The sequence below is a fragment of the Lipophrys pholis genome (genome assembly GCF_963383615.2).
Source record: "Lipophrys pholis genome assembly, chromosome: 7".
NCBI lineage: Eukaryota > Metazoa > Chordata > Actinopteri > Blenniiformes > Blenniidae > Lipophrys > Lipophrys pholis.
Window position 1 is genome coordinate 12,158,002 of NC_137638.1, and position 15,974 is coordinate 12,173,975.

General features: G+C 41.4%; 1 protein-coding gene across 1 annotated transcript; it reads left to right on the forward strand.

The window, feature by feature from the left end:
* Positions 1–6,663: 6,663 nt before the first annotated feature.
* Positions 6,664–15,705, forward strand: LOC308111983 (secretory carrier-associated membrane protein 1-like). Its single transcript, XM_080467146.1, has 10 exons — positions 6,664–6,890; positions 8,284–8,364; positions 8,533–8,643; positions 9,397–9,408; positions 10,833–10,944; positions 11,360–11,488; positions 11,772–11,931; positions 12,448–12,549; positions 12,642–12,759; positions 12,981–15,705. The coding sequence occupies exons 1-10, from the start codon at positions 6,834–6,836 to the stop codon at positions 13,140–13,142; spliced, it is 1,044 nt and encodes a 347-aa protein (XP_080323272.1). The 5' UTR covers positions 6,664–6,833; the 3' UTR covers positions 13,143–15,705.
* Positions 15,706–15,974: the final 269 nt, after the last annotated feature.

A 15,974-nucleotide genomic window follows, 5' to 3' on the forward strand; every position in this document is an offset into this window, starting at 1 on the left:
TTAAAAATGTTTGGTATTCACCAATTACAATAGAACTTTGTAATCTGCATGCAATCAGAAGTGAGAGCAGCCGCCTGTGAGAGACAGACAGAGGTATGTTCAGGGAGAGGTGAAAGAGTCATGGCTTTGTTTATGATTATTGATATCCTTAGACAAACATATTCACCCGGATAATAAAAATGGATGACAGGCAGGTGAGGCAAATATTACCGTGTGGAAAATTAGAGAGGTGCTAAATCAGCAGATCGAAACCTGAGCGTAAACACACACACACACACACACACACACACACACACACACACACACACACACACACACACACACACACACACACACACACACACACACACACACACACACACACACACACACACACACGTATAACTATACAAACTATACACAGGCTAAAGAGGTGTTTTTTTTTTAAAGAAAGGATATCCTTATAAAGTTGACACATTTTTTCTATTTAAATTCACTCTAAGGGTAAACAGTTTTATCTGTACTGCCATTGTCCTAACAGGATTAGAAACGCAGGACAGAGAAGCAGATTCAGCTCCATATGCCAATATTGTCTTTATTATAGGGAATTTCCTGCAGGTGTGAAGCTAAATTTCTTTAACAGTTTGGAAACAGACATAAAGCACGCAATGAGATGTGTGCCATAAAAGGCATGGAAGATAAGTGCGCATATTTAGCAGAACACTGAGCATTTCTCAATTCAACTGTGCTCCCTGTCCACCCAGAGCGCACTTTTTCTTTTCTTCGTACCTTTCTTCCTGTTCTCTCCTCTTTCCTCCCTTCTTTCTTTATGGCAGCATTTGTTCCTTTTCATCACATCATTGGTTGAAGGAGAAGTTTAACATGCTGTTGGCTCAGCAAGAGCACTACGTGATTTGATAGGCTGAGAGCTCCCGGTTGGGCCCTTTGGGCTGTAAAACAACAGCCTAGAAGCTTATTTTATGAGTGCACGCCTTTGCTCTTTGCATGTTTATGTCAAATATTTGGAACAAATGGCATCCATTGGTTGGAACAACACAGATAAATCTCGTCAATTCACAGGCAGGGAGAGTAGCGCAGGCCACTGAGAAAGTGGCCCACTTGATAGCTGACAAGAGGAGTGCTTGCATTATTCAATTAATACCTGAAAGGGTACATTTTATGCAGCATTTACTAAAGCATCCACTCGTCAATGTACACAGAGCACACGCAAATACACAAACATGCACATACTCCCACACAAACACAAGGACTTGCGTTTGCATCCTGGGAGAAGACTGGACTCCCCTTCCATTTTGCCAAATCAAATATACAGTGAGAGCAAGCTAAAAGGCACTTTCAATCAGCCGCTCTGGGTCTGTCTGTCAATCTGGGAACAACAACAATCTAGCCTACTTGGAGTGGTCTAGTCAACATCCATTCCCCAATAAATTCAATCAGTGATGCTTTCTGCGTGTGTGTGTGTGTGTGTGTGTGTGTGTGTGTGTGTGTGTGTGTGTGTGTGTGTGTGTGTGTGTGTGTGTGTGTGTGTGTGTGTGTGTGTGTGTGTGTGTGTGTGTGTGTGTGTGTGTGTGTGTGTTGTGTGTGTGTGTGTGTGTGTGTTTGAGACAAGCAGAGCGACGGACGGAGACCATTTCTGACAGGGTTGTTTTAGAACAACAAAAGATCATTTTAAAGTGACACCCGCATGTATAGATAAAGGTGAATATTCAAAGAAAAAAAGATATAGGTACATCGCAGTTGGGAAATGCAGGGAACACAGAAGTGAATAAATATTACTTTGTGTGCAATCCTATCCCTCATTCGAAGTGACAATAAGAATCTCCAGTTCACCAAATATTCTCAGAAAGCCAAGCAGCAGAGTTAACAGGCCTGAGCTAATGACATTGATGTGGAGGGCTGCACACCAGTGTGATTGTCTGACTGTCTGAGACCCAAACGCAGCACTAGCAGGCTCATCATGGACCCGCACTCTCATTATTTGGCCACAAATGGAAATGCAAATCGCTCGCTTTGCTGCGGACGCCTCAAATTTATTAAACTAAAAGGTTTAATTTCCATTTTTCTCTGCATCAGCTTTATTTATAAATGTCGTGCCCTATGAAGACCCTGTTATTTTCTCCCTCTCCTGCGGGCTCTTAACAAATCTGCTCATTAATATGGAAATGGAGAATCAATCGCTTTTCCGGCGACAGAGGGCTGTTTCCCTCAGCGATGTGTAATGTGTTCTGACTGGTCATCAGCACAAACAAACTCACACGCATACAAGTGCCATATATGAAGCTATACACACTATATACAGTACACCTGTATCCAGACATTCATGTAACAATAACACAATCTGTGTTTTATTTTACTATCTAGTCATAACAGCAGTGCAACACTAAATTTTCCAGCCCGTGCAAACGCTGCCAGGCAATTGCCAGGATGGCACCAGATGTTGCAGCATTAATAACCCATAATATCGAGTCCTGCTTATCCAACCTTTCAGAGCCCTAAAATAACACTCATAGACCTTAATGAGATCTAATTATGCACAAGGTTCTTATTCAGGGCAATATGATGATAATTGCATCTGTAGCTTTTTACACTTGGTTGTCATTTTGGCCGCTAAATTGCTTCTGCTTCCCTCTGTATCTGTCCGTCTGCCTGTCTGTCTGCCTTCCTCTCCCTTGTTTTCTGTCTTACCACAGTCAACAGTGGGGAGTGAACTATCACACCTTTCTACTCTGGTCTGCGACCTAATGAACATTTCTAAATGGCCATGACCAGCTGGTTAAAAGACTAATGTAGCACCTATTAGCTAAAGCGGTTGTTTCCACAAAGAGTCATCAGAGGAAAGGCAGAGAGTGTGCAAGGACAGACAGATCCGTGTTTTTTCCCCCTGTTTTTCTCCTCACACACATACATACAGTATATGCATAAGTGTGCACAGCCTGGTACGGCATGTTTATCTTTCACATTCTGCAGCAAACAAACCATGTGACGTATTTTCAGCCCACTGTGCATTAGAGCTTATTAGGGCCTCAAGGTGTGTGTGTGTGTGTGTGTGTGTGTGTGTGTGTGTGTGTGTGTGTGTGTGTGTGTGTGTGTGTGTGTGTGTGTGTGTGTGTGTGTGTGTGTGTGTGTGTGTGTGTGTGTGTGTGTGTGTCTTATTAGGAAAATTCAGTTTCACTCAAGGTCTCAGCACTGCGGTTGCAGACCACTGGCCATTGATTATTCATAGAGTCTGTGATTGGGTCCATTAATACAAGATTAGGGAAGGAACCGATGCTCATTTTGTGTGCATGTGTATGTGAGAGTGTTTGTGGACTGGAGTTGAATTGTAATGAATTCACAGTTTGTGTTTATCAAAGGTCCATCAATGCAAAACATTATAGGTACAGTATATAAGGTGAAGGAGGAGGAGCATTAGCAGGGTATGAAGGTGTTTAGTTACTCATTGACAAAAGTACATTAGTTTTATTTAAATGTGTTAGATGTGAGGCTCCTATAAAACTACAGTGACGTGGTGCCTTTGCTTAAACTAGAGCAGTAGAAGTCAAACAATAAAAGGGAATATTTTAACCACCATTTACCACATACTGTAAGATTTCAACCTAATAGCATTTGTTCTCCAATTGAAAGTTAATCTGGGTAAATGGTGCTTAAATGTTTAAATCACATTTACAGGCTGTCAACTGATCTGATGTTCTTCACATGGTCACCCTTCGTTTGAATGAAAATAAATTGACGGCAAATGAGAAAGGATTCTGTAAAAAGGGGGCCTGAAGAGGACCTATTGGATCGTAGCTCCCCCAAGTGGGCATTTCTGGGAAATAACACAATCTTGTGGGCAGTGAGGGAAAAGGCACACACAGGCACCACAGGAGCTCTCAGGGGGCCTGATACTTCCTATATGGACAAGTGAGATAAAATGATTTCTGCTAAATTGTCTGGGAATGCTCGAGAGAAAGAGGTCAGTGTTACATATTAGGGAATAGGCAGAGTCTCTTTTTGCACACAGGCACGAGCGACCAAGTGAGGAGCAGACGCTTCCATACATCATAGTCCCCATCATCATTACATCATTAACGTAATCATCATAATCATCAAGCCGAGGAGGTGGCTGTGGTATTTGACCTACCGGAGCTCAGATATCACAGTGTGCCAACAGATGACTGAACGAACAGAGATGAATTAAAAGAACATATTTTGTTCTCTGTGGGTTTTTTTTTTTTTAACAACCTCAGAGTCCGTGTCTGAGGTTGTTAACCGTGTTATTTATAGTTCAAATTGTTAGTGTGTGACTCAATGTAAAGTTATTTACGTTGAAATTAGTATAAAAACAAACACCTGAACACAAAAGTTAAAGGTTGGGTCTCCTGATAAATGAAGTACACATACATATAGAAGTAATGTTACACTCGTGAGTAATTGGGAAGTGAGAAGAGTCCCATTTCCCAGAGGGGAAACTTTGGAAGCAGGTCTGATGTGAAGGATGAATATAACAAGTACAGTAAGTTATATTCATCTTAGTTGTCCCTCATGATCATGGTCATAAACTAAATCACTCGAGCTCACCACTTTTGTGAAATTGACATGCTGTACATATATTTTGGATAAATGTATTGTTAACATAAATTGTGCCTGCTCTTCATTTCGCTATTTGTTGATCCATGTAATGACAAGTGTGTTTAGTTATTTTTTCAACTGAAGAGTTGTCAATATAGTTTGTGTCTAAATGATTATCAAAGTCATTGCTGCTGATAAGTATATTTCTGAACAATATTTTTTCTTTGAAATGTTGGCAAACATTGTACCGAGTATTATACAAAACAAAAGAAGTATAGATCTTAAAAACTCGATTGTGCAGATATACATTGTTAGTTTTTCCAATGTTGTCAGAGACTTTGTACTTTGGGTTAAATATGAAGCAAAACAGATATTGTCTCACTACTTGATTATATTCAGGTGCATCACTGAACAACACTATTTTAAAACACATGAATCACAATTAAACTGACAAATAGAACGTGTATCAACAGGGGGTTGGATGCCAGTCTGTGCTGATTATTGTTGTGTACACTACATGCAAAATACATAGCAGAACAGAGGCGGCCTGGATGTACAGGAATTTAACTAAATGACTTCAATAGCTTCCTGACATTACTTTTGCCTCAGTGGACTGCCATCAGATTAACATGTCTAAGTCAAAAAGAAGAGATGAATGAGTGATGTACGTATATATGTGAGAACAGGTTAAGTTTACCAATAGTCTTTTTTCATCAAGCCAATTAAAGTCAATGACGTCCTGAGTTGATCAGCATTGTGATGGATCTGCACATCAGTGCACATTATGACAAATACTCATAGAAAACAATACTGAACAAATAGCACCCTTAGAATCCAATTTGAGCCAATAAGATCATTTACTTCTATCCCAATTTCTTCTTTTAGCTTAGCTTTAGGAGATGACTATTTTACTTTTTATTAAATATTAAAGAGCTTATTCTATATATCTATCATTGTGCATCTGGCTCTTTATCAGTAGAATCAGTTAAACTTTCAAGATCTATCACAGAATTCTGCAATGTGTGACTCTGCAGACTCGTGGCTCCTTATAGTTTTAACAAAACTTTGTATTAATGTATTTTTTTTTACAATCTCGTTCCCATGCAGACAATCTTTCAGAGAGATAGCTATCTTTGCATTTCTTGTCGAAAAATTGTGACTCCAAAGTCTATAACAAAAGAATGTTATATTACATGTTAGATCCTACGATTTCCTGTGAAGCACTTTTTTTCACTGCAGGTAACTGATGCTGGGCCCAGTCCTCATTACCAGAACCATGAAAATATCCAGAAAACGAAAGTCTCAAAGGGAACTAGACTGTTTCAGTGTGGAAAGTTCCCCCCAATTGCCCTGCTGATAATGCTGCCTTACTTATCTGATATTTGGAGAGAAATTGCCAAACAACAAAAAAATGTATGTTGAACATTGAGCTGCACGATATATTGAAAATTCTTCATTAAAGCGATAAGAACGGTAAGCACAGTCACAGTATGCATATATGTTGCAAAGACAAACAGAAATACCATAAACGTTACAAATACGTTTCCATTCACTGTGTATTCATGCACCACAAAGCCAAAATAAGAGCTTTTCAATTGTGAAAGAAATCAATTGCAATACATTCACACACAAAAAAATCTGATTAACTAATAAGAGTATTTTGCACATCATCATCAATTATTTCATACCTGGTGGCAGCACGTCAGAAGTCAGAACCACTAAAGGAAAATGGCCCAAAAGAAAATCTGAAATAATGCTGGTGGGAACTGCAGACTCGCATGTGATGAAAAAATGAGAAAATAAAACCAGAGACCACACAGCTAATGTGAATTAAGGGCAAGAGAAAGAGCACATTAACATTATATATTCAGCTGTTTGTATTTCTCATCAATCTTATCGCAATACTATAAGCTAACAAAATGTCCTTAATTGTAGTTTATTAAATACAAAGATGTCGTGTATCGCTCGTGTTTAAAGGTTTTATGAGATGCACGTGCGAGAAGAGATGCTCCTGTGCGTGCACATACACACTGTACCTGAGCGGCCGTCACGCTGTCCGCGGTGCTGAAACGGTGACGTCAGCGCGCCGCTCATCACGTCCCCCTCTCCTCCGCTGCCATCTTTGTGCTACGAGCTAACGTGCTACGCGAGGGGTCTCCATCACAAGGAGGCGGAGAAGACTGCGGGCGGCAGAGAGAAGCAGTCAAAGCAGAGGACTGACCCTTCTCTGGAGAACCGGGGAGTTCTTGCACACGGGAAAGCGTGATCGAAAAGCCTGTGCAATGTCCGATTTTGACAGCAACCCGTTCGCAGACCCGGATTTCAGCAATCCATTCCAGGTAGCTCAGTCGGCTAGTTGTTAGCCTGGTAGCCCCGTTAGACACCAGGCAGAGCTAATCATCTATCACTTCATTTATAATGGTCCCCTGTCTTCATGTGGCCAAAATATCCGAAGATAAACCTAGAAGGAAATATCTTACAGCTCCAACGCGTGGTTGTTATTCGTAACATCGTAAGAAACACTATAGAAACAAAGACACCTGATGTTAGCTCGGTGTTGCATTAGCCTGTGTTCCCCGTCAGCAAACATCACTGCTGCACTGGCTGCTTAGCATCACACTGGGATGCTGTGTGACTAAATTACAGCCGTTTGTAAATTTATTTGATGTGCAGGTTCTGGAGATTTAGACGTGTTACGTTTGGGGTTTTTTTTAGTATCAGGCCGATGTAAACATACTTAGCTTGCATGCCACAGATTGACACTGCACCTACTAACGTCGCATTGAATACAGACAATACTGTTGCTGTTGGACTGCTTCCTCGTCTTACTGTGAGGTGATCATTTAACAATCACTGTATTTCATTGTTCAGTCAAACTGTCCTCAGGCTGCTAGAGTCTGCTGGATCTCATCACCTCAGCAGGAGGTTTTACTGCTGATTCCTTCCACTTTATCGTGGGTGGAGTTTGGCTTGATTGAAAACCTGCACACTGTTGGTTTATCTGGCGCTCCTGCCCTGCAAGTCTGTCATTAATGGTCTCTTTCAGTTCCCCATGCATGTTAAATTATTCAAAGTATTCCAAGTTCCCCAAGTTCAAGAAAACATTCATGCATTATGTAATATTAATAGCAAACATACTCTTGAAATTGGTTTGGAAAATGTCTTTTTTTCATTTGGCTGCTGTGGTTGCAGTTAACGGCTGTTTAATCTAGTGTAAAGCATCAGGTAGCACTTTTTCAATTTGAGTAAATCTTTAATTGATTGGTAAGATTGAATAGTTGTAGCTGATCATGTTTGTAAACAGAAAGTCAGGGTCAGTTATCCAGATACTCTTACATTAACCAATCAGCAATTCTATTGATAATCAGCCTCTTCAATGAAGGCTACCTGTACTGACCACTCAGAGACAGAGACTGTGTATCTTACCAAATATGAAATTAATTTTATACCAATTATATATTTCAATGATTATTAAAATTTGTACATGATGGTTACATTTAATCTTCCAGTAATTTCTTAAGGCAATATTTGCAATGCAAATGTTACCAGGTGTTGCATGCTTGAGTGGTCTCTGCCCTGCCTCTTCTTGTGATCACATTAATTCTGACTTGCAGACCCACCGAATGTGTGGCACTTCTTCTTATTAATAAACATTAGAGTATGTGTTTTGTCGTGTTTTGTGGTTGTAGTTTTAACCCCTTGAATTCCTGTGTGAACCTCTTTGCCCCATAGGATCCTTCAGTGACCCAGGTGACACGGTCTGCCCCTCCTGGTGGTCTGGAGGAATATAACCCCTTCACAGACGCCAGAACGGTCAGCTTAACAAGCGTTTTTTTTAACGTGTGTCTGTGTCACCTCATTTTATCCACTACCCTCCTCCCCGCCTCCCCCTCTTTGTCACCACTGAGAATTTTACTCACACAGTTCATGTAGTTTCTCAGTTGGACAAATATTAACACAGAATCTCTGCTGGTTTTACAGGCGGCGCCTGGAAATGCCCCCAAATCTGCTCCTCCCCCCTCCCAGAACACACAGCCCGCCATCATGAAGCCTACAGAAGAGCCGCCAGCGTACTCACAGCTTCAGACTCAGGTACTGCAAACAATCACATAAACTTCTTTATTTGCTTCATATGTATCTCAACTTGGGTTAAAACACATGCCTATGTGTTGCATGATATCCATTTGAAAATGTTTCTCACTAGAAAACAAAGTGTGCTGCTGTCTTGTCAATATTCAATTCAAGAGAGGACTTGAGGCTTTCAACCTTAAAGGATTCAACACAACATGTGAGCCTTTCAGGCTTCTTACAAAGTAGAGTACACATGAAAAGTCAATTTTCAAGTTAATAGTGAAAATTCCTAATTTATTGTATTTACTGTATTTCAGATTAATTACACATAAACTAATATTTGAAGCTTTTTCTGTTATTTCTAATAACAGAAAAAGTGAAGTAATCTTGACTATAGTCTGTTACCTGACAGTAATCAATGTGAGCTCCACGTGCTAAAGACCAAACGGAAGACAGAGAAGTCCAACGCAATGTGTTCAAAGTGTCACGTGTATTGTCCTAAAGCAGTGAGTCTGAGGAGGAAAGGCGTTTGCATAGATTAGACCAGAGGTGCGTACATCTGGCGGTGAATGGCCGGCCATCGTCCTGCATAGTTTTACCAATGTACCAATGTGATGAAGCTCATGCAGAGCGACCTGGAGCAGCAGGAGTGCCCACCTCTGCTCTACACTGTAGCGTCACATCATTATGATGCTCTGGAGATTCAGTCTTTGCTTCAGGTTAATCTTTCCTCTTGTTTTTTCACACACTTCTGTTTTTATGATGATCCAACAGCAACGTCAAGAGGTACTCTCTTTTATCTAGTGTTTCTTCTGCCCCCTTGTGTCCCTGTAACGTATAGTGTGGATTCACCTGATGCCCTCTCCCTACTGATAGCTTTCAACTCACAGTGCTGACCAGAGTGACTGGCATGCAGAATGTTTTAGTGCTGGCTTCATGAAGTTTCCGTGCAATATTAGTTTACATTTACAAAGTTTTGTGCAGAAAAACAATAATAAAAATCCAATAGTATACTTGAAAAAGCTATCAAATTAATTGTAGTCTGGACTCAATCACAGTAATACATCAACCAAACCAGCATTTTAAATAGGTGCCAAAATATATAGGTCTTCTGAGTCTATATTTTGATATATGATCCCTGTTTTTTTTGCTCTTGACTTTTAAAAACTGGAGGCATTTTATCCAATGTTTTCAGTTTAATTCTGATCAATTTGAATTTTTGTGAATATATTCTAGTTTCTATAATAAAATCAAAGTTGTCAGTAATTCTGTTCAGCACCACTTTAGTACTTCCTGATTGATGTGTGATTGAGCTTCAGTAGCTGAATACTTTTACTAATCATAACCTGTGATTTACCTCTTCACAATCTAATTCGCTTTAGTGTAGCTGAGAAGAAAAACACCCTCATTTCTTATGCCTGGTTCACACGGCAGGATTTTAAAATTGTCGTCAGAGTTCCCAAACCTAAGAGACCACACACACACGGCGATAAATAATCACAGGTTTAACAGTTTTGGTCGTACAGTGTGTGGTGTGCAGCCACACAGCAACATCAACACACCACACACGAACCAATTTCACTTGCAAACATCCCCAGATCAGACGGGAAATCTCGCAAAACCTCTCGAGATCAAACGTGATTCCAGACGTCAACACACATGGCGGACAAAGAGGATGCATTGGCCATCGTTTGTGGTGTGTTATTATTGGACATAACACGTCATAAAAAGCAGAGGCGTTGGTCAAAGGAGTGGAGACAACGGGAGCATGGTTGTCAGTCCAGTCCGACGTTTCCTCGCCACTACGTCCCCTCGCTTTCTGATTGGCGATACGTGACAGTCAACAGGTTCGTGCTTGTTTTCCCCTCGGGAGACACCACACACCATGAGAACTCGGGCCAAAACAATCCAACATGTTGAATATCCCCGATTTGAGATCGGAACGGTCCCGACATGCTTTCAAGCAGACGAGAGCAGTCTTAACACACAACACGCGGCAGGGATATCTGATAAGATTATCTTCTGATGATCTGAGCGTCCTTAAGATTGTCGGAAGGGGAGAATGGGGCCAAAATCAGCCTAATTATCCTGCTGTGTGAACCGGGCATAAGCTGACTATATATCACATCATTCCAGATATGACGGGTGGTGGATGTTATAAAGCTGTGTGTGTGTGCGTGTGCGTGTGCGTGTGCGTGCGCGTGTGTCAGGATCAAGCGCGCGCTCAGGCTGAGTTGTTGAGAAGGCAGGAGGAGTTGGAGAAGAAGGCAGCAGAGCTCGATCGTCGGGAGCGGGAGTTACAGTCTCACGGAGCAGCAGGAGGTCAGTCAGTCGCCCACTTTATACCCCCAACACCTCAGTGACCGGAGCGCGAGTGGTCAAAACAGTAATCCACAACTGCATTGAGTAGCAGATCAGCTTTTCACCGGGGCGGCAACATAATCCGGTTCACAATGTATTATTTAAGGAACATTTCACCCCCTGAATGTTTAATACACACATGAAGTTGAAGCTGTGTCAACTTTTGTCCTCAGAAGAGCTCTTTCTTTCTTCTGCTTGTTTTTTACTTTTAAAAATGACCCGTTTGAAGATCAAACGCAGAGAGTTTGAGCAAAATGTTAAGTTGTAGTTTGAATCTATGATATAAGCAGTTTTCACCTCCATCAACTCGACCTTTATCTGTCCTGTAAAAAGATTTCGCCTTGTAATACTATGAGCTTTTTCTGTGTCTGCACAGGGCGTAAGAACAACTGGCCTCCGCTGCCCGAGAAGTTCCCTGTCGGACCGTGTTTCTACCACGACATCGCAGTGGACATCCCTGTAGAGTTCCAGAAGACTGTCAAAATCATGTACAACCTCTGGATGTGTAAGTAGATCGGGCATGAAATATTATGTCAAATATCTTTAGACAAAACATCTGCCCCGGAGACACAAAAATGTGTGACAGTATTCAAAATGTTCTTTGGGAATCAAAGCATGAAGACCACACTGACACCCTGAAGACTCATTTCTCACACATTGACTGTTACAATACACAACGTGTTCATTTTACTGAACATCAACATTTGCTTAATTGTTAGTAAAAATGAAAACAACTGTTTTCACTTTCAGTGACGTTTGTTTGTTTGTTTGTTTTCTTTTTGTGCCAGTCCACGCAGGCACGCTCTTTGTGAACATGTTCGGCTGCCTGGCCTGGTTCTGCGTCGACGCCTCTCGTGGAGTAGACTTTGGCTTGGCCATGCTGTGGTTCCTGCTCTTCACCCCTTGTTCTTTCGTCTGCTGGTACAGACCACTTTATGGGGCTTTCAGGTGAGTAGAAACACGTCATGGTACACCAGAAATAAGCAGATTAGGGGTTTAACAGGTTTGAACCCAATGCGAAAATCTCTATTTGAAAAATTTGGAAAGTAACTCTGCCTTCACGAACCTCAGTTTATGCAGTTTATGTATTTTAGATATTTTGCTGTAGACTGAGCTGTTTGGATCCAAAAGCAAGAAACACATAGAGGCAAGTTAGTTAAAATGCTCTCGTGTTTTCAGTTGCTCTTTATATCTAATTTGCTGATTTATTTTGTCTTTATGTTTACATTCAGTTTTAAAAATGTGTATTTTGTTCATAAAAAGTGATTTTGATATTTATTGGTAAATCGTAAAGGGAAACTAGAAATGCAGTAAAAAGATGCAATAACATCCTTCCCACTTTAAAAACCGACGTTTCAATTGAACTGATTAACCCCTAATATATATGGAAGTTTGTTCTCTAAGCGTGTCTTTGCTATTGAACGTCCTCTCAGCTGCTCCTGCCCTATTCTGTCCTCTGTACAGGAGCGACAGTTCGTTCCGCTTCTTTGTCTTCTTCTTCGTCTACATCTGTCAGTTCGGCGTTCACGTCCTACAGTCTATTGGCATCACTGGGTGGGGAACCTGGTGAGGAGTTTTTATTGGGCTTGCACAGGTTTGTTTCCGTCCCTTACATGAGTTTGTACTGACGGAACGTGTGTCGGTTTGTGTGTCCCCAGCGGTTGGATCGCAGCTTTAACTGGTCTGAACACCAGTATCCCAGTGGGAATCATCATGTTACTGATCGCAGCTCTGTTCACCGCGCTGTCCGTGGGCTCCCTCATCATGTTTAAAAAGGTAACACACCCACACCTTTAGCATCAATGTCATCATTCTTATGGACTCAGTAAAGCTCTAAAGCATGAGATCACATGACATGAGCTTATTGTGAATAATAGGAGAAAAAAAAAAGAAAAAGGAAGTGTTGACAATCCACCAGGAAATAAAAAGTATATCTCTTCCAGTGCTCACTTTAAGTCGTGTTTTCACTGACTTATTTTCTTCCCCGCTCCTTCCAGGTGCATGCACTGTATCGTACCACCGGTGCCAGTTTTGAGAAAGCGCAGCAGGAGTTTGCAACCGGAGTCATGTCCAACAAGACCGTTCAGACCGCGGCGGCCAACGCCGCCGCTAATGCTGCAACCAACGCCGCTCGTGGGGCCTTTAAACCTCATCCATAAACTGAGCCATACGGACACGGACACGGACACGGACACACACACACACACACACACACACACACACACACACACACACACACACACACTCCAACACACTGAAACGATGGAGATGCACAGCTCTGGGTCTGCTGGTTCTCGGATCGAATCAATTCTATTTATGAATGTTACAATGCTAAGATTGCCGTGCGCACTTTGCTTGAGAACTGTAAAGTTTAAACAAATTACATAAGTGACCAGAGTTGTGCATCTTCAGCTCAAGCTATAAATCGGTAAGAAACAGAACCTCTCCCACATCCACCCTGCTTTTTTCAGTCAGGTGACCGTCTGCCAGCATCCCTCCAAACATCCCGCAAGTGACTCAAAGTAGACTCTGAGTGTGCGGGACTTCATCTCTGGCACTGAAACACTCCCTCGCTTTCACGCCCTTCAGTCCCCCCCCCCCCCCCCCCCGAGATGATCCCGGGTCAGGCAGAGGTCACGGTTTTAGCATACCTTATTTTTGTCATGGTGACGACCTCCAAGCAGCTTCCTGCCTGATAAGTCCAGTGTAGAGTCATGAGAAGTGATAATCTGATCAAGGTTGTTTGCACTTAGTTGTTTCTTTGCCCACGTACTGAAAGTACAGTGAATGTGTGAATGGCTGGGCCTCTGTGCTAAATGTGTGCTTCGGGTTTGAGAGAATTGTGGCTCTGACTTTGTTTTGTTTTTTTGTTTTCCTTTATATTTTAAATAATCCAGTGCTTGGTTATTGAGCTCTGAAAGGTAAACTGTACCATGTCCTATATCAGTGCGTCTATTATGAGAAAAGTACCATTTTGGTTATGGTAAAACGTGTTTCCGTATAAATAAGATCTCTGTTCTTATTGAAGGGCCCCCCCAGTGAGACCTGTCAGTGGAGCCGTTACTTCTGCTCTGTGCGACTTTCATGGGCAGCATCTCGAGATCTGACTGCATGATAGAGACATGCATGATTAGCACATTGAAGGTAGCTATTTCTCTGGCAGAGAAAGTCGATGCGACTGGTTTTTGCTCATTTTTTATTTAATTTTTTAATCTGAGCAGCAGTCGCATGTCCCCAGTGGCTATTTGAATGACGACGATGGTTCAGGCCTGATGCTCTCCAAGGAGGGAATATGTTAGGACTGGTTTCTAGATGTACGTGTGACACTAACATACTGCTATTTCTTTTGTAGCTCTTCAAACTTTGGTTGAAAACTAACGCTGCTATAAATGTGAGAGCTGCTCAGCCGCGGCCTCCTGCTGTCTTGTTTCCCGTTAGAAGGGAGGTATCGCCACATGTAGAGAGAACTCGCCTGCCTTTTGTCGCAGAAGCAGACCTTGGACAGCGATTAAGCTCTGGATTTCTCTCGAGATTAACCCGACATAGTAAGAAAGCATTGATCCTGTGTATATGTACACAGGATAGGCCAATAGTCCATTTCCATTGATCCCCCCCCTGGTCAGGATGACTGGCCTCATGTTTTATAGCCAAAACGAACATTACTGTTACAGAGGATTGGACTTGATGCACATTCAGTTATATCACTATGGTTCTTTAATTTATATACGATATTAACAGTGTTATTCAGCACTACGTTGTACAGACTACTGTCACTGAAGTGTAATATGGGTTACATTTTATTGTTTGTGCTTTAGCATCTCATAGTGGTGGTGGTTGTCTAAAGATGTACATGATGACTGGACGAAATCCTCTTGTGAGCGTCAAGTCGAAGGTCTGTGAAGATAAGAATGAATCTCAACCGTATTGATTTTGTCTGGAGTTACTTTCTATTATTGCACATTTCTTGGTATTTGTTGACCTTAGTGCAAACATGTTTTTATTTATGGTATAATTTAAGTTGTCTGTTTTGTTTGCTTTGGTTTTTCATCTCATTTCTATTGTTTCCTCGTGTGCGATTTTGTAACGACGTGATCATAGCATCAGCTAGATTCGAAAAGAAAGAAAAGTATTCGACATCGTTGCGACTGGACCCTGCGAGAGGCGTGCTTGTACAAGGATGTGTGTGTGCGCGTGTTTGGTATGAAAGGAAGAATAAGAGAGAAAAAAATCTCCCTAAAGTGTTATTCTATGTCCTGAAAAGCTGTGAGAAATCTACCAAATGTCCATATAGATTTGTTTTCAAATCTTACTTTGTGATGTGTGTTCTCTCTCCATGTTTTATTTTAAAGAACATTCACTTTGCTGCACACACCCACAGGATGTCCATCTTGAGTCCAATGTTTAAATGAAGCCATGCCACTGTAGGGTCTTTCTTGATGTGCTTGGCGAGCCCCTCTGCAGTACAGGACAAGATGTTTTTGAAGTGTGCTGACACAAACCTGTGGTTGACCTGTGACCATGTTATTTCACTGAATCGGAGAAGAAACTCATCCAAAAAAATGGGACACCTGTATATTTTGTAAAATTGAAAATTTGATCCCCATTACATGTAAAAAGAGAAAAAAAAGTAATGCACTCTTGTCTGGCCTTTGTCGCATGTGAAATAGTTTGAGTTTTGTATATTTATGGTATTAACATGAAATAAAATTTGAAAGAATTGTTTCTAGATTTTTTTTTTCCAGGAAGATATTCAGCGCTTACTCTACTTTTATCATATGTGTATTAAATAGGGATGATGGAACAACAAGTAAAGCTAAAGATTGAAGTCACTTATTAGTTGTGCAGAAGCTTTGAGGTGCAGTTCTATTTTGTGTGCCGATAAACATGTCTGATGTTTAAGCAGTTTGGAGAGCTTAAGTTCAATATACTAAACACAACAGTAAACAGTGTGTGAGCATCTGTTCACCTGCAGGGGGCTTCCCAGCGGCTCA

Bases quoted from the DNA above. Each gene is read 5' to 3' on its own strand.
- LOC308111983 (XM_080467146.1), top strand. From the start codon at position 6,834: ATGTCCGATTTTGACAGCAACCCGTTCGCAGACCCGGATTTCAGCAAT. The intron at 8,365-8,532 runs GTCAGCTTAACA...CTGGTTTTACAG, and splicing joins CCTTCACAGACGCCAGAACG to GCGGCGCCTGGAAATGCCCC. The intron at 11,932-12,447 runs GTGAGTAGAAAC...TCCTCTGTACAG, and splicing joins CCACTTTATGGGGCTTTCAG to GAGCGACAGTTCGTTCCGCT.